Source organism: Drosophila guanche, unplaced genomic scaffold, assembly GCF_900245975.1.
Source record: "Drosophila guanche unplaced genomic scaffold, DGUA_6, whole genome shotgun sequence".
Lineage (NCBI taxonomy): Eukaryota > Metazoa > Arthropoda > Insecta > Diptera > Drosophilidae > Drosophila > Drosophila guanche.
This window is the reverse complement of record NW_022995750.1, coordinates 841,303-859,892: the sequence shown is the minus strand read 5'-3', so window position 1 is coordinate 859,892 and position 18,590 is coordinate 841,303. Positions and strand designations below refer to the sequence as shown.

At 44.0% G+C, this 18,590-nt stretch overlaps 1 protein-coding gene across 21 annotated transcripts in view; it reads left to right on the top strand.

The window, feature by feature from the left end:
* Positions 1-18,590, top strand: part of LOC117586131 (dystrophin) — a 155,982-nt gene that overhangs the window by 67,677 nt on the left and 69,715 nt on the right. For 2 of the 21 annotated variants that reach the window (XM_034276012.1, XM_034276011.1), the window contains exon 1: positions 1,995-4,772. The exons of the other annotated variants lie outside the window; for them this stretch is intronic. In XM_034276012.1, the coding sequence (XP_034131903.1) occupies positions 2,010-4,772 (2,763 nt within the window). In that variant the 5' untranslated portion in view covers positions 1,995-2,009. Of the gene's footprint in view, positions 1-1,994; positions 4,773-18,590 lie in introns of those variants that run through there. 21 annotated transcript variants of the gene reach the window in all.

Here is an 18,590-nt window from a genome sequence, read left to right as displayed (position 1 = left end):
GGATGCAGGGCAAGGGGCTTGGCGCAGATCTAACCCAAATATGTCAAGACGTTGCAATGCAAGGGGGCAATGCTCTGAGAGGGTCAGCAGGTGTACAAGTGGGTCTCCCTCTCAGTTTCTCACTCTCTCTCGCTCTGATGTGTATGTTTGCGTGGGTCTCTTGTGCATAGGCTAAAGTGTTGATACAAGTTACTTTCCACAGAATCCTGCCTCCTCTAACACAGTGACACACACTCGAGCAGGCAGGCAGGCAGTGTGTGTCGTTCCCCTGTCTCTTATAAACCACATCAGAGAAGAGGGTACATTGGGGCAGGACAGGGCAGAACAGGTCTGGGACGTGCAGTTCAGACAGCTGAGGCACGTAGCAGACAGCTGAGCATGACGAGAGTTGACAAAGTGCATCACCCAGAGAGAGAGAGAGAGACCCACAAAGACCCTATTGCACATCCCTGCACAGTCAAAAAAAAAAAGGGAAATTACTAATGCAGCATGCAGAATGTCCCTCCCTTCCCCACTGTAATTTCTACTCAACTGCAACTAGGGATAGGCGGATCCATGACAGCTGCTTAATGGTATAATTGTCAAATTGCAATTGCAATTTAATTGATTGAAATGTTTGTGCACGGAAATGTGCAGGTAGCAAGATGCCAGGACTCTCTCCGTGTCTCCCTGTGTGACAGGTTTATTGACATGAAAATGTTTTTGGGTCTGACTATTTGGTTTTGGCCAAAAATTGATCTAGGTGAAGATTATGCTAAAATTATGGGAATGGTAATGGGAATGGGAACTGGGAAAAGCTTATTCTCAGGCCAACACTCGCACTCGCACTTTTGTAGAATAAATTATGTCTTAAATGTCTCCAAGTGTACAATTGTAGCCCTGTAAATTAATCTACACACTCGGCGCATGTTAACTCTCAACATTAATCTCTCTTTTCTTAACCTTTTCTTCCCTTTCCTCTGCCCCAGCTGCGCCCACTTAATCCCTGCCTGTAATTCTCTCTTGTTAACTGACTCTCTTCCAGCTACATCGCACACTTTTCCAACCCATATTCATATGTGCATTTTGTTACATGTTCGCGGTAATTTCCCACATGGCATGTATTTATCAGCCATCCTTTTGCCCTCTCTTGCTGCCACTGACACTGTCCCTGTTTCGTTTACTTTTGTTTTCTTCTTATTTCAACTCGAATTTGTTTTTGTATAATTTATGCGCATTTTTTATTAAATATTTATGTTTGTGTCGAGCCCTAAGCACTGACACAACCGCAGCAGCAGCAGCAACCATTACGATAACATACCAACCCTACCCCCCTGTCATGCCTCCTCTTACTGATGTCCTCTCATTTCCCTTTATGGCATATTTATGCTCCAGAGCGTGTAAATGTTTAGCCTGTTTTCCTTTGTTTTGGGGAGACATTCTCATGAATAGTTTTGTGTCAGAGGAAAACCGCATGGAAAACTTAAAATTTTAAGTTTTCGGGTTGGACATTTGCACAGGGAAAATCTTTCCCGAAGTTCTCTGACGGTATTTCTAAGGGATCTTGCTTGGTGTTTTCTCACTGCCTTTCATTTATTTTGCAGCTTATGTTCATTTGAGCAGATGATTTTCATGGATTTTAATGGAATTTGTTTGTGAATTAGATTGGATTTTGTACATAATATTGTTTGTCTCTAAGGAAAGAGCTAGAGGGAGAGACAGCTCTCGTCTTCTGTTAAGGTCATTAGCATAATTCTGGGGCACTATTTGCTGGTTTAACATTGACTGCATTTCGGAGTACACTTTTCCGCAAACATTTTGCCAATATGGTTCGGGAAATGGCAACTGGCAACTGTCGAGTTACAGCATTTTCTTGTGTGTGTTTTTTCGCATCGCTCTCACAGTATATCTTCAATAATTGCGCCTCGAAGTGCAATTAAATTGAACGCAAAAGAAAACAAAAATAAAGTCTCAGTGATTGATTGATTGATGGTTGCATTGATGGCGCCAGCAAAGGAACAGTACGCGCCATGACAACAACTGCCACACAGCAGCAGCAGCAGCAGCACGAGCAACAGACGCAACAGCAACAACAGCAACGTCAATCCCTGTCGATGAGCAGCAACATGAATGGTTTCCGTATCACGGGTTATCCAGCGGCAGCCACGCCCCCCATGCGATCGACCACAATCTACGCGAAGCCGAACGCCCATGAGTTGGACTTGCACATTAGCGAGTCCTTACTGTATCCGGGAAGCACGCAGCAGCAGCAACAGCAGCAACATTTACAGCAGCAACAATTGTTGCAGAACTCGCCAGGTCCGCCGCCACAGCTGACAAGCATGTTGCCCAGCACGGGGCTGCCAGGAGCGGCACAGCCCATTGCCCTCAAGGGTAACAATCCCTTTTTGAACAGTCCTTCGCCTACAGAGAAGGCGCCACCGGGAGCTGCAACATCAGCAGCTGCGGCAACTGCAGCCTCTGTGACCAGCAACTATGAAATGCCCGAATATGCGGAGCCATCGAGACTACGGGGACTGAAGCAGCGACCACACAGCATAGCCGTGGGCAATGGTGGCCCTCAACCTTCATCATCCTCCTCCTCCTCCTCCTCTGGCTTCGTGGACTACAATGCACAGCAGCAGCAGCGGCTGTTGCAACTGTCGCGACAGCAGCAGCAACTGAGGAATGCTGTGACTGCAGCCACGTCCACTGTGGCCTCCAATGGAGTGGACAAGGAGTCCCTTTATGCAGCCATCTTTCAGCAGTACAGACAGAGTCCCACAAATGGACAACCGGCACCACCAGTGCCGGTGCATAGGAAAACGGGTGCAGGGCCAGGCGGAGCTGCTGGAGTGGCGCCTGTGGTGCCACGACGATCACAGAGCACGCCCAGACCGCCACTGCAGCAGCAGCAGCAGCAGCAGCAGCAACACCAACAACAGGGGACCCTAAATGGCACACTAAATGGCAATGGCACACAGAGACCCAGAAGTTTGGATCGTTTCAATGGAGTACAGCCCGAGGCGCCTCCGATACCCCTGCGACGCTTTCCCAATGGGAATACCAACAACAATGGCACCCTGAGCCGCCAAAAGAGTCCCAAAAAGAGCAACAGCGCGGATAATATGCTGTCCACAACGCCCATGAGTCCCGCTGCTGCGGGGCAGGTGAATATGATGCGCCATTCAATCAGTTTCCAGGAGCCAGAGAGCAACTCCAAGATGGAGCAGACGCGACCCCTAAGCTATGCTGCGCCAGCGCCTGATCAGGCATATCTGGAGCACCAGCTGAGGGCATACTCCGAGCAGCTGCGAACCATCACAGAGAGTGTGCGAAAGTACTCGGAGCAGGCGAAACTCCTCTCCGAACTGAAGCGCCAACAGCAGCTGGCAAAGCAGAGCCAAACGAATCTCAACTTGCTGACACCCACATCGTGCAACAGTCTTGGCAACAGTGGTGGTGTTGCTGGCACCAACGCCACTCTGAACAACAACTTTCAACCGAACATGATATCCCCAGAGATTGTGAGCAAATCTTTGGCCTCGCTGTCCACGACGCAGGCGAATGAGGCGCAAACGCCATCGAATCAGCTGAGGCTCTTCCTGGACAACATTCGCAGCAGCATGAGGCAGGAGTATCAGCAGCATATGCCCGAGGATGTGCTCAAACCTACAAGCACATTAAAACGTCAGAGTGTCTCAGCAGAGACTCCCCCTGCTGCTGCACCAATCAAAGCAGAGGAAGCCACAGGCACAGGCACAGCCACGCCCACGCCTTCGGATCAGCTGCGACAATTTCTGGATGCCATACGCGCCAATAAAATACCTGAGAATGTGGACAAACCAAAGATGAGCAATTCCCAGACATTGGATTCGTTTATATCGAAGCCACTGCAAATGCCAGATGTGACATCGGGTACGCCAATCACCATTGTGCCAGGAGCAGGAGCAGGAGCTGGGGCAGGACTGCCAGCAGGACAAACAAATGGTTTGCCCACAAGAAGGAGACCCAAGAGCAGCATTCTACCCGGCGGCAGCAATGCCAAATTGGATCAAAGAGAACATTCGCTCGTGACATCGGAGAGCTTCCATCAAATCTCGGACAATCTGCGACTAATGAGCGAGGATCTCCAAGCATTGAGCCCCAGCAAAGTGGTACCCAGCTCTGCGAGCAGCGGCAGCCTCAAGGCTTTGGCTGCCAATGGTGGCAGTTCGCTGACCTCTGAACTGCGTGTCATCACAAGCTCTCCTCTGTACAGCCCCTCGCCCAAGCAGCAGCTCCAGCAAATGGTCATGTCCAAGTCAAACAGTTCGTTGGGTTCCGTAACGACAGCATCGAGTGCCACAACGACACCCTCGACGGCCCCACTGCTGACGGACTTTAATGAGATTCTGGATAGTTTTCAGGCCATGGCCGACAAGTACAAATCGAAAGGTTCCTACGATTATTTGCGCAAATGTTCCGAGGCACTGCGACAGCATTCGTTGCAGCTAAAGTTTCAACAGCAGCAGACACATCAGCAACATGCCTCGTTGCAGCAGCAGCAGCAGCAGCACCACCACCAGCAGCAGCAGCATCGAGAGCGGGATCGCGATCGCGATCGCGATCGGGAGCAGCAATATCAAAATGGTTTCACCAGCGACGACAGCAGTTCGTGCAGCACCACACCAGGGAGCATTCGGGATGCGGTGCAGAATTTGTTGCTTCAGCCGCGGAACGGTTTTCAGATACTCGATGATCGCATGCGATTGTTTATCGATATCATCGATAGTCAGGATCGCTTAAGTCAGGTGAGTGAGCCTCTAAATGTTTTAACTTAGAACTCAGCAGTCAGCAGCAGGTTTACCTTTAATTCTTTAATTTCCAATTTGCCATAAACTTAAATAGATTTTAATTCTTAAATTTCTCTCTTTTTAGGTATGTTTAACTTGCTTTTGACTAATTAAAGACCATAACTAGACGAGTGAGTACAGCTCTGGGCATGTTTTAATATTTATTAGAGATATTTGAACTACTTGTAACGATATTCAAACGATTTTGATCGATTAAAAGTTATGTTTCATTGATTCTGCTATTTTTTGACACACCTTTTCAACCTCTCCCTTCATCAGCATAAAACATACACAAACACATACTTTCCAATCAGATAGGTTTTATTGCTGTACGTAATTCATCATCATTGAAATGACCTAAAAGCCAGCACGGGGGTCAGAGACCACACACAGACATCAACACCGCTTAAGCTTATCTCGGGCTGACCAAAAACTGTCTCTGCATAGGGCCAAAAAGCCATCAAATCAGTTAATGATGCAGAAAGTTAAATTGGCAGTTCGCAGGAGCGTCGTTCCTTCATCAATTCGTATCAAATTTTCCCAAACCAAAATTGTGCTCAAAGCCAATTAATTTTAATAAACCACAAAGTCATTTTCCTACGTTACGTAAACTAATCTTTGGGCCAAAGTCTAAAATAGAAATTTTAATCAACATTTTGCAACACCCACAAAGTGTAGTGCAAAGTGGGTGGAGCACACAGAGAGGAGCTTATCAAGTCACGAGCATCGTGAAAATGTGCGAGATAATCATCAAGCCATCCATCCTGCCGCATGGATTCATTCCCGTGTGTCGGGAAATTCGCCTCAAAATGTGAACAAATCGGGTGTGGCCTACCTTTTCGTGGAATCCTTTGTATCCCACATAAAACAATATTGCTAATGACAAATGGCAACTATAGTTCTAATTGTAGGCTTATCGCTCATTCCTACGAGTCCTTTACTGGGTTGGGGGTTTCGGCCCGTCTAATTTAAATTTATGTACAAACGTATACATGTGGTTTCGGTGTGCGAGATTCCTTTTTAGGGGAGCACTCCTGGTGGGAAACATGAGATGCTCTGTCACTGGGCCCAGGCTGGCTTCTATCTCGTGTGTTAAATAAATTGCATGTATAAATTGAAGTAGTTTACAGTGCGTTACGGGGATTTATGGTGTTTAGGGAAGGGTTTAATAACAGAAGAGAAAAGGGGTAGATAAATGTTTGGAAAATGAATTTTTAAGGAAGTTGTTAAGGCAAGGATATTATAAATCTACCTTCAAATGCACCAAACTTTACTATATTTATAATTACCACATAATCCTTTCCTGCCTGCCTTACACCTTCGCCACGCACTGTCCATCGTCTATTTGGAAATCTCCTAAACATATATTTTGAAGTAGACTTTAGCCAATTAGTTATGGAAATTGTTGAAATGGAAATGTCTCCTTGCATAACTGATGCCCACAAAATTATACCAATTAGCAATTAAAGTGAACCCAAAAATTAGCATAAACATTCATAGCCAATTCACTTGGCAAATGACTAATTTGAGAGATTTCTACTGAGAGAGAAATGTGCACAAAGAGAGAGAGAGAGAGAGAGAGGAACAGAAATAAAACAAACAAAATCATGACCTAAAGGCAACAATCAAGTGGCAGCTTACGTGTATTTAGACAACACATTTCTCTGGTATTTCTATACAAAAAAACAAATACTCAAACACACAGTGCTGCCAGAAAGTATGCTGCCCAGGCATAATGCAATTGCAAACAATTACACAGGGATCTAAAGTAATTGCATTTGCCAGGGGAGGCTCCCTGCCCCGAAACTGTCGCAGCAGCATACAAAACAATTCCACATTTAAACCATTTTACAATTTACATTACAAAGTAATTATTTCGGGCAACAGTGCCACTGCCAGCAACGGCTACAACTACAGTCATTTTCCTATGGAAAAACTCCCTCTTCTTCCCCTCTTTTGTATAGCAAATGAAGTGCAAAATCAACGCACTGACCAGGCCAAATTGCTGGCCATTTAGGCTATTGACAGTCATCGGCTCGGGAATGACATTTATTTTAATTAGCTTTTTGCACATCTAAAGGGGGAAATGCCTGCTTCTGCTGCACGTTGCGTTTTTCACCGATGGTTTTGTGGAAGAAAATTAGTATGTCGAATGGATCGTTGAGGCAACAGAAAGTCTTTAGTAATTTGTAGCCCGTTGGAATACTTTTTAGGCAGTGTTCGTGTTGTTTCTCTGCTAACGATTTAAAATCCTAACCGGACTATGTCTGAAAGTCAATGTCCTTTGGTACAAAATACACACAAATTTAAGCTGCAGCTGAACAGGACTCTGTCCCCCACTCTATTGGTCCGGTATTCACTTTTGTGCCGCTTGGCAATTAACAAATGCAATTTTGTGGTCTTTCATGTTTATTGTACGTGCAAACCCAACCCCTACTCGGGAACACATACACATATCTATATATGTACATACCCATGTGCGAAACAATGTGTGTAGAGGCGTGAAAACCCAAAAAATAACTTTTTAATTACTAGAACGGACATTGCGGTTAATTACACTGGACAACATGGCTGGCGATAAGCCAATTTACACGAGTTTTACCCCCGATTCGTTTTTGTTGTGTTCTGTGCGAGATGAAAGTCGATTTTATTGTGCAGCTGATGTGCGTATCGAGGAGGGGCTTGAAAGGGTTTGTGAATGGGCTTCGTGAGAGTTTTTTTTAGCAATGTTGCAAAAATTAAACAAGCGAAGTTGCGGTATTGGTTTTAAAGCAATTTTTGTGTGAAATACATTTTTTATTAACGTTTTTCTTTCCCACTAAATCTTGCCGCTGCTTAGACATTTCCCTTCTCAACTTAAACTTTTCCGTGTAGCACAGTGTCTCACTCTCCATCTACCTCTCGCTAGCTCCCTCTCTCTTGCCCATTTTGATGTAGGAAAACCGCAAAAATACCCAGCAAAGTGCGTGCTTAAAATAATTGCAATTGTCATGCGTTGAAAGTGCGGCTTTCAGGCGTGAGATCCTGGAGCTCCCCCTCAAACCACCGAACCCCAGAACTCCCAACCACATTGTCAACAGCCTTTCAATTGGAGGCTCAACGAACGCTCATTGCTTTTGTTGTGAGCAGCAGCCAGACGTACCGACGGACCAGCTCCAACTGACCATGTCGCTTATTAATTGCATGCCATAAATCATGATTATGCCACTTGCTGACCAACCGCTGGGCGCTAGTCGCAGTTATTATTATTAATCTTTGTCGCCTCCACACGGCCTGCCCCATGGCCCCAGGTGGTAGAGAGAAGAGAGGTGTCTGGTGTCCAGGGACGAGTCTGGGGCCATATGTTCGGCAGCATGTAAATTGCGATGTTCATTTCGCTCTGCCAGCAGCGCAGGAGGAGCACAGAAGCACTCTCTGGGTCTCTGCTCTATCTTGATTAATTGCAAAAGTTTACCAGAACACAGGACACGAAGGACACAGCAGCAGCCTGCTGGCTCACATTCCCCCCCCCCCCCCCCCCCCCCCCTGGAAATATGTCAGCTGCTTCCAGCCTGCCTCTTTTTTGAGGGTCCCACTACCAAATGGTTGGAGGGGGTAACACGCATCATAACATGCGTATGTTGTCGCGTAAATTGGTTTTAATATTTAAAGCAGTTCATTACTTGCACAGAGAGAGGAGAGATAGGGAAAGAGAGCGAGAGAGAGAGAGCTTAAGAGCCAGAGAGAAAGAGAGAGAGTACAAGCCAGAGAAAAAGAGGAAACTCTCTTGAAAAAAAAAACCCCGAGGGAAAAGACAGGGAAGTAATTCCGTATAAAGTGTTCCATCAGTTTAAGCCCTTAAAAAGTGGACTCCCAACTGCGACTTAATAAACTGAAATTGAATCAAATTTTTGTGTGGCGAACCCCAGCGGATATATCAAATATTCATTTTAATTTGGCCAAAATAACGTTACAGCTTTAAATATGCCCAACTATTTAATTAAATATGCAGAAACTTTGGCATTTCAATGCTGTTGAAAATTTTGCAATTAATATTACATTTAAATTAAAATATAGATCGCAGCTGGCGGCCATACAAATCATAGAGTAAATTTGCTAAATATGGCGAACAAAATATTCCAGCAGAAATAATTCATGATTTAAATGGAAATTAAAAACTGCACAAAAAACTCTTCGTAAAACATTCATTTCCCTCCACCAAATTCGATACAGAAAATGCGTGTAAACATCAACCTCTGCACGAATAAATTCATGCTTCAATGTGTATTGCTTTCAGCTCTACAATAAATTCTTCGCCATATTGCCAGACCAAAGAATTTGGAAATCAAAAATCCTGGCAAAGATTGTTTCTAGATTAGCCTCAAAGGAAAATAAAAAAAAAAAACGGAAAAAAAGAAAATTAACAATTTCATTCTCTTTCAAGTATTTGTTGTGTTTTTTTGCGCATGCAAAATGGAAACGAAAAAACAAAAGAGATCTGCGAACCAAAATCGTTTGCATACTTTCAGGCGCCTCGGCGTCAGCATCTCTGACGTGGCGCGCGTCAGCTGCAATATACACACAACACAACAAAGTGCATATGGTAGCTCCACTGCACCTCGTTTTCCATATTTTCTTCTCGAAAAAAAACCTGCAGGCAATCGAAGGCAGATTCTTGTCTTTTCCAATTTTTTTCCGCAGCTGATTTTTGACATATTTTCTCTGGCAGCAACAGCGCCAAGAGGAGGCGAGAGGATACGGGCGGTAGGCAAACAAACTAACAAACTTCGGGGCGTTTTTCAGGTGCAACTGGGTTACGATGGAAATTGCTGAAAGATACCTCTGGAAGGGCATGGCAGCGAAGAGTAGAGGGCTGTGTAGTGCTATGCAAATGCTGTTGGAAAATTGATACAACAAAAAAAGGAGAAAAAAATAAGAGGAGGAGGCAAAGAGTGTGCCATTAAAAATCATGAAAAAAACGCAGTAAACGAAAATGCATTCAGGGGGGTTCCCTTGCGTCCCTGTTTGGTGTGGGGCGTGTGGAATATGCAACATCTCCACTTTTTCTGGGGCATATTGTTCAAATTTGTGCTTTATTTTCTGCACTGATTCTTCGACACCCCTCGCACACTTTTCATGTGCGTTTGAATGATAGCTTCATTAATGAGAATATTCAGCGGCTGCACAGACAATAGGTTGTGGTGGGGGTCCTGCTGCTGCTGCATTTATTCCGGTGTAATCCTGGCACGCAGAGCTCTCACTCTGTCGCTCTGTGCCTGATGAAATCAAATTGGAAGCAATTACTTTAATGTTACCTCTGGCCATGCCCTGCGCTCTCTGCGCCGTTTGTGGTTCGTTTTACACTTCTTTTTTTGTTGCATACCGCCATTAAGTGCGGCAAAGTAATACGAATATGTGCACATATCTGATCTGTCTCTAAAGGGTAGAAATATACATGGGGTTGGGGGTCTGCTGTTCCTTCTTTAAATTGCATCAATTTTGGTCTTGATTGCAGTTTTTGATTGATTGCAATCCAAGGGCGATTGCTGATGGGTGTGTAGTTTCCAGGGAATACCTTACCTTTGGCGATATGCCAGTTAATGATGTGTGTATGTGTCTGCCCAGTAGCGGAGTGCTCCTATAATTAAGGAAGGAACTGCCGTGTTATGCTGAGAATTGATCATTTCTTTGGTATGCAGAACGGGCAGTGTGTGGCCGGGGAATTGATGATTTCGTAGGGGTTGAAAATGAAGTATAGTTCGATATGTAGAGACTTAGATATGTTTATTCTATCAATTTGGACATTTTTCCTGTACACATACATACAAATATTGCTCATGTTGTTCCACAGAAATTCCTATTCATGTATTGACAAAAGTTTACCAAAGTCCTTCAAATATTTGCCTTTGTTATAATATTTCTCAGAGTTTTATTTTAGCTTTCTGAATTATTTGAGTCCCCACATCCCAGATCTCAATCTATGGTTTGGGAATATTTTTCTTGTTTTTCGTTGCACATCTTAGCATCGATTACATTTTGGCCAAATTGAATTGTGCAAGCAGCAAAATGCAGGAAAATGCAAGGCGAAATGGAAAATAGAATGATGTGAAAAATAAATTGCTACGACACACATGTGAAAAGAATGAAGGGGGGGGGGGGAAGATGAAGCTGAGAAGATGAAGGCTGCAAAGGACAGGATGAAGAATAAAGAAGAACGTTAGAGAAATTGGGTTGTCTGATGACAAGAGTAGAATATTTGATTGAATGACAAGCAAACACGGACACAGACACACACACACACTTATAAACAGAGAGAGAGAGAGAGAGAGAAAGAAAAATACAAAAGAAAGCAGGAACGAAATTTGCATCGATGTGCAATCTACGGCCTAAATGTCAATTTCACTTGAACTAAACTTTCACTCGAGCAAGAAGTAGATCATTTTTCTGTGCTCTGGCAGGCGCTTTAAGCCAGTGGGGATGTTGACACTTTAAGGATTATTAGTAATTGACTTTTTCCCCAGAAAGTTGGAGAGCAACACAAACAGAAGGCCAAAGCAGGGGATAAGCAACACAAACAGAAAGAGAGTGGAAAAGGAACAGTCGGGTAGAGCAAAAGATATGCAGATAAAGAGTGAGACAGAGAGGCAGAGCGGCAGAGCGAGAGAGAGTGGATAAAAAAACTTGACATTTGTAGAGTGCATCAAAGACAGAACAAGAGAGAAATAATTTGGACTTCGAGGGAGCAGATGTGGATACTCTTAGGGAGTCATTCACTTTCTTTGGATTTTTATAAATTATAATTGTAAAATTTCATTTGGTTTTATCTTCAAAATCTAGAAGCGTTTGTTGTAAGCGTTTTTCTGTGGCTGAAATATTAGTAGGAACGTGTTGCATATGCAAAGAAATAACCGATTGCTGATATAGAAATTGTATGATATATGGTTCCAATCATTCGGATTTCGAACACCTAAAGACATGCGTTAGAAATATATCTTCAAAAATTAATTAATGCTGTACATAAAAGTATTTCATAGCAATGTATAGGTTTCGAGGTTCTTCTATAAGCTTCCAAAAGTCTGCTTAATATCATAATACCCCATTTTAGGGCACAAAGAGATACAAAGAGACAAAAGAATTGGATGATGAAACTCCCACTATCTCCTTTCAAGCTCTTTATCGCTTTCTCTCCCTGTAGGCCCTTTATCTCCCTCTCTCACACACACTCTCTGTCAGGGTTTCGCTGTCATAATTCTTGTTTATAGTGCCATTGGGTTTCCAGTGCCTACTTGTTTCAGGCACTGTAACAGGAGGAGGCCCAGAGGATAATTGCAATCTCGCTAATGCTGGCAAATGTGTTGCGGCTTTGTCTCTCTGCAAACAGACAACAGACAACAGTCATCGTCACTCAATTACTCTCTGAGCTTTGATGCAGTTTTCCCTTCACTCCCCATTTCCCTTTTTCCCTCCTTATCCCTCTTTCCTGTTGTGGATTCTTGTTTATTTTTTCGAGATTTATTGTGTTTAATGTGTTGAAAAGTCGCCTTATTTATGGCAACTGGATTTAGGGATCCCTCATCCTCATGCACAGCATCGTCCTTGGGCATCCAGGGCGACAGCTGTGCAGGAATAGTTGTCACATAGTTTCTCCCCATTGTCATTGTCTTTGTCTCCTGCTCGATTGTGTGGAAAATTGGAAAGAGAAACACAGAAACAACAAACAACAGCAAACGGAAAAGCTTAGCCGAGACTTTTTGTTTGCCGTGTGTGTATGTAGGTATGTGTGTGTGTTTGTATTTCCCTTCCATTGTTGTTGCTGTTCTTATTGGTGCTGGCAGGTCCCAAGGATTAGGCAGAGAGCGGAGTGATGGAAAAAAGCTTCGATTTGGCAGGCGGATATTAAAGGTAAACAATTCCTCGGCTCCTGGATAGGGAATGGAGTTTGTTGTCACGGATATTTGTGGGAGAGATCGGGGAGTACATATAACAGTAACAGGTTGCTGAATTGTGATTTTCATTGAAGATTGTCGGGGAAAAAGTGAAAGGCTTAAGAGAATAGTTTCCCTGTAACTTTGTATCTAAAAATCATTCCTCATTTCCTTACAAGTATCTGCTGCTTCTATGCTTCATAGTTTCTTATAGTTTTGTCTTCCAATTTCTAGAACATCAACCACTGAACGTCAGCCATAATGTCTGCATATTTTCTTTCTCTTGAACGTATAAATATGTTTTTTTTCCATATGTTTTTTCGAAACATAAAGTACCTTTCTCTGTAACCTTTCCCTATAAAACCTGCTATCTTCAAACCACCATCAATCTAACCCTAAAACTAACGCAGCCCGCCCATTAAAGAATTTATATTTGTTATTAAATTTTTGCATTTTTGTTTAGATTTTTGTGATGAATTCCTCCGCTCACTCTACAGATACAATTTATAGGAATTTTTTCGGAGTCTTTTTTTATGTGTGTCATGTATTTGGCTGCAAACAAAATAAAGTTTTATGACACGAAAAATGTTGCAACTAATATTTTTGACGTTGTGTTTGCTGGCAGTTTTTCCCACTGCTTCCACCAGCTTCTCCCCCAGCTCCTCCTCCTTTGACGAGTGTAGCTGGTGTTGCTTTTGCTGCTCCTCCTTTTCCCGCTGTTGCTCCTCCTTTCTCGATGGAAACCTCTCATCTCATCCTTTTGTTTGTGCCCCGACAGAAAGCTAATAGTGTTTGGCCATTTTTCAAAACTGAAAGAGCAGCCAGGAGCAGAAGGAGAAACAGAAGGAGGAGGAGGCAGGACTAAAAGCAGGATAACAGCACACACTCTCAGAGGACGAACGTTGCGCGCGCTGTCGTTAACTCAAAGTTTGTTAAAAATGTTTATCAGCATGCCGAGCGCAATGACATGACCACATCACACGGACGTTGAGCGCGGACAGGCATGCGGACAGGCAGGGTGGGGGTACAGAGCGGAAACGGGAACAGGGACAGGAACACTGTCCTGTGCTTCCAGGAAGCAGCAGGAGCTACCACATCGACGTGGATGACGATGGCGACGACAGGGACGGCAACGTTGCCGTTAGTGACATGTGACCATACATACTAATAAACCGTTAGTTGCTTTCGCTCGCTCGTAGCATAGTTTTTAGTACTCTTTGGTTTTCATTTCTTTAATGAAACAGCTCCTTAATTGAGCCATATATGTATTTAGATGTGCCATTAAAAGGAGTCGCAAAGCTTAGAGGAAATCAATTTTTTGTGTACCCATTTTCTTGCCATTTTCCTACAAATCTTCTATTCGATGTGTAGAGAGAAATCTATCTAAGTGGCAATGGAAAATAATTTTGATTTGTGCCCTTCCTTTACCCATTTCTACCTTTGTTTTACAGGTAATATCTGCCAAAGTCTTCTCTGCCCTTCCTTTTTTTCCATCACTTTTTCGCTGCGCTAAACTCGAACCCTTTTCCAACTTTCATCACCAACAAATTTCGTATCTCCATCAAGCGTATTCCATCTTCGTTTATCGGTGGACATGGATATTTTGTTGCCTGCAATTTTTACCCATTTCCTTCTCTTTTTTTTGCTCTCGTTTATTTACAGCAGTATTTCATCGCCAGCGAGCATGGGTTGATGAGAAAGTCTATGATGCGGGTGTGTGCCAGGGGGGATTGTCTATCCTTTTTGCTGGCTTTTTTCGCTATGAGTTTTCGTTGGGGTTTCGTTTGGGGCTTGCCTTTGCCTGTGGTTCATGTTTCTGCTTTGGCGACCACACATTTTCTTGGCTCTGCTCCTGCAGCAGCGACAGCATTAAAGTTGGTGCATTTACGCTTGAGCTACATTTGACAGATACAGAGACCTGGAAGTAGAGCTGCAGATGCCACTATAGAGAGCTGGCAGAGACAGATACAGGAGTAGAAGCTACAGAGACATTTGTAGAAAGCAGCTGAATCCCACAGATACATACTTCTGCAGAGTGTAGATAGAGAGGTGGCGGCAAAAGAGGTAGCAGAAGAAACGCAGACTTTTAGTGGCCCCATTATGATGAGAGATGAAGGGACCCTTTCAGCACAGCAAAAGCTCAGCGCAGAGTTCATTACTTTTATGTGATTATGTGTCACCATGCCACCACCATGCCTGCCATGTGTGTTGCAAGTCCCGAGTGTGTCTGTGCCTGTGTCGGTGTCTGTGTGGGAACGACATGTCAGTGTGTCATTGGCATTATTATTAGTTTTTCTATAGCCCCTACTCATGCGGTATGGGAGAGGAGTATATACATATATGCTCTGCTCACTGTCTGTGTCTGTGGCACAAACTTGTCCCCAAATTAGTTACAATTATTTATGGCCTACGCTTTGGTTTTTGCCCGCTCCTTTTTTGGGGATGGCTTGTTGGTATGAGGCGTGGACTGTGCTTCCAAGGGATAGATTGTGGTTCCCAGAGATAGGCTGTAGTACCCAGGGATAGATTGTGGTTCGAAAGGATAGCTTGTGATTCCAAACGATAGATTGTGGGACTGAAAGGAAGGGACTAATCAGATGAAAGTCATGCGGGTTGAGCTCTTCAAGCATCCTTAGCATAGCCTTAAAGTTTGTTAATGTTGCCAAAAATAAAAACTACGAAGTATTCAGCTGACCCGAAACGAGTTGTCCGAACAGCGTGCGTACTGCTACAGCACTTGCCATTCATTATGGCCAACGTACATGTATTACACATATGCAGCGTTGTGCACTGAGAAAACATGATTTTTTGCTGTTCGCAGGAGGAGGAAAACATGACGGCAAGGGAGAAAAATTGAGAGGGTAGAGGAAACGCAGCAAAATATGGTGTGTTGAGGGTCTGTAGAGAGGGCAACGTGTGGTGCTGTTTGGTTCATGTTCTGTTGCCAAGGAAACGAAACTTAAAGCAACCGCAAAACGCAAAAAAGAAAAGTCGGAAACAAAAAATGTTTCATCGCTGTTACACTTTGCCAGAGAGCAACATGCAACATGGGAAATATGAACGAGACGACGATGTGAGAAAAGGTTCTCCCTGGAGGGTTGTGGATGGAGAAGGGCCGATACTCGCTTACGATTCGTAGTCGGTTTAGTTAACTGTCTGCGGGTTTGTGCTAACAAGACTCGTCAGTGATTTGAGTGTCTCAACTGGCTGGGAATGTCTGCTGCTGCTTGCTGCTGCCTCCTCCTACTGCATGTGAGTTTGTTATTTTCCCTGCGAAAGGAGTTTGAAATTAGCATAGTTAGGGCCAGAAGAGAGTTCAGTTCGTTTCTGATTGCCACAGCACTACACTTGGTAATGATGTGCCAGAGCTTGGCAAACGAAATTTAAAATGGATATGGAAATGCAATTCTTTGAGTGAATTTACACCGAATGTGCCTGCTAGTGGCAGTCCTCTGCCCGTGGCTCCCCCTTGTAGGCTGATCCATCTGTGTGTCTGCCATTTTTCTAGTCTATGAATACTAAAAGCTAAAAATATGGGTCATAAGTGGAGAGTTTTGAACCAACTTTAAAAGGAATACCAATTAAAATTGACATTTAATTGGTTTGGGTCGGTTTTTGCGGGTTCTTTTGCCTGTTCCCCAACATTCTGACACTCTCTTTTCTTTTCTGTTTGTTTTATTTTTTTTGGCAAAACTTGCCCGAAATAGTATTTCCACATTAATGGAACATTTACTGCTTGACTTTCGAAGCCTTTCCACTTGATGGCACTGCAAAATTTCACACTTTTGGTGGCCTACATTCGTCACTCCTCCACGTCCTTCATCAGAAATGTGTGCCATATTTTCGGCGGTGGCACACTACTTTTGCTCTATTGCTGCCAGATTTTCGGGTGTGGGGCAGCAGCCCCTCTTGAGCAGGCCTTTGCACTGCTTTGGCATTTCTTTGGTTTTTAGGCCCGAAAATCTGGCAAGAAATTCAGGTCAGCGGCGCTTAATGTGCCGCATAAGTGCCTATAAGTATGCAATGCACTTTTAGTCACACTCACACTCGTACACCCTTCCCCCTTCCCATTCATTCACACAGATACAGATGCTCTCGTGTGTGTGTAAAGGTGTGCCCTGGCCAGGTATAGCCACGCACAGATTGCGGCAACAAAACAAAGGCCCCCTCGCCCCCGTTCCCTACTTTGGCTCCATTAAAGCCGCACGCACGAAGAGGCCACGGCCTGCCCGTGGGCCAAGTGGCATCAACAACATACAAAAGTGTGATCCCACCCAGCCCCTGCCATAACCCACATAGCGGAAGAACACCCGCACCCCACCAACCCCTGGGCTGCCGGGCAGCCCTTGCGGTATTTATTTAGCCTATAAAGCTTCGGTGGGTTACTGCCGTCTCGCACAGCATCAAAGCGTTCAACCAGAAGAGAGCGGCGCAGAGAGAGAGAGAGAGAGAGAGCGAAACAAGTAACAAGGAGTTGGGGAAAGGAATAACGACTAGACGACGTACCCTGTCGAAAAGGGACGAAACTTGTTGAAGGAACTTACTGAAACAACAACAGAGAGAAGGGAGAAGGAATGGCCAAAAGGAATGGATATCTTTCCTTGTTAGGGCTGTAATAATTATCCATTTGCTACGAGATATTTAGATATGTAATTATGCCAAATCGGAAGTGCTTCAAAACATGAATACCATAATCCGTAACAGTCTTTCGATTAGTACGAATTTTTGGACACAAAAATATTCCAATTATTATCATCATTTAAGTGTTATCCCAAAGAACAGCTCACCTCGTGCACGTTACCTATCTTCCCCTGATCCCAAAACACCTCTCGCAACACTTTTCATACCGTTTATGAAAAGGTTAAACTCGGAAAAAAAGCATCTGTAAAATAAGCGGGGAAAGTCGAGCGGAAAGTGACACACAAAACCATGGCATAGCGGCAGCCTCAGCCTCAGCCTCAGCTCCTGCTCGTATGACAGTTCTGTCCGCCCAGCATCCTGGCATCCTGGCATCATCCCGGCTTGGACCCTCTACCCTCTCCCGCTCTGCTATGTTGACCTAAAAATCTCATTTGGCTGCCTGCATGCTCATTTCTGTGCTGTTCTGGCGTTCACTTTTGTTACTTTACTTTTGTCGCACCTCGTCTTGTTTTTGGTGGGCGGGCGGTGCGGTCTGTGGGCGGCTTTGTTTACCGGAAAACGCTCCGGGATAACTGCGGGAAAAATTCTTTGAAATATGGATGAAAAAAAAAGAAAACAGCAAAGATGTATTTCCAAGAGAAGTGTGTGTGTGTGTGGTGCGCAAAGGAAATGAAATTCGAGAGAGCTGCCACACCGCAACATGACCTAGAAGAAGTCGCATGTCCACGCCATATGGCAGGTTGGTGGCACATTGCCCCATGCCCCCCTCCTGCTGCTCCAGCTGCTCTTCAGTTAATTTCCTGAACATGACGAGTAACTTTTCCTTTTCTTTATTTTTTCTTGTTCCACTGTTTCCCCAACATTTTCAATTGAAAATCAACGACCTACAAACTTTTCTCGCACAAACTTCAATTTAATCAAATAATGCACAAGCTTGAATTGCGTCGAAATGCGCACGTTACTGACCACAGACTTTGGGTTTTAAATATTTAATGGTCACGTTTTACGATGGAATACATTTATAATATATATTTATCTCTACATTTTTTCATTGCAGGTAAGAGTTCGATGTGAAGAGGCCAGAAGGCAAGATGTAGAGCTGTAAGTAAAAGGCGATTAAAGGTCAGTGAACTTTTGTAGGAGTAAATGCTGAAGAGATTTGAGGGGTGGCAACAGAAGAGTTGTATTTTACTCCCATAAATAGTTTGATAAATATGGAAAAAGTTATATT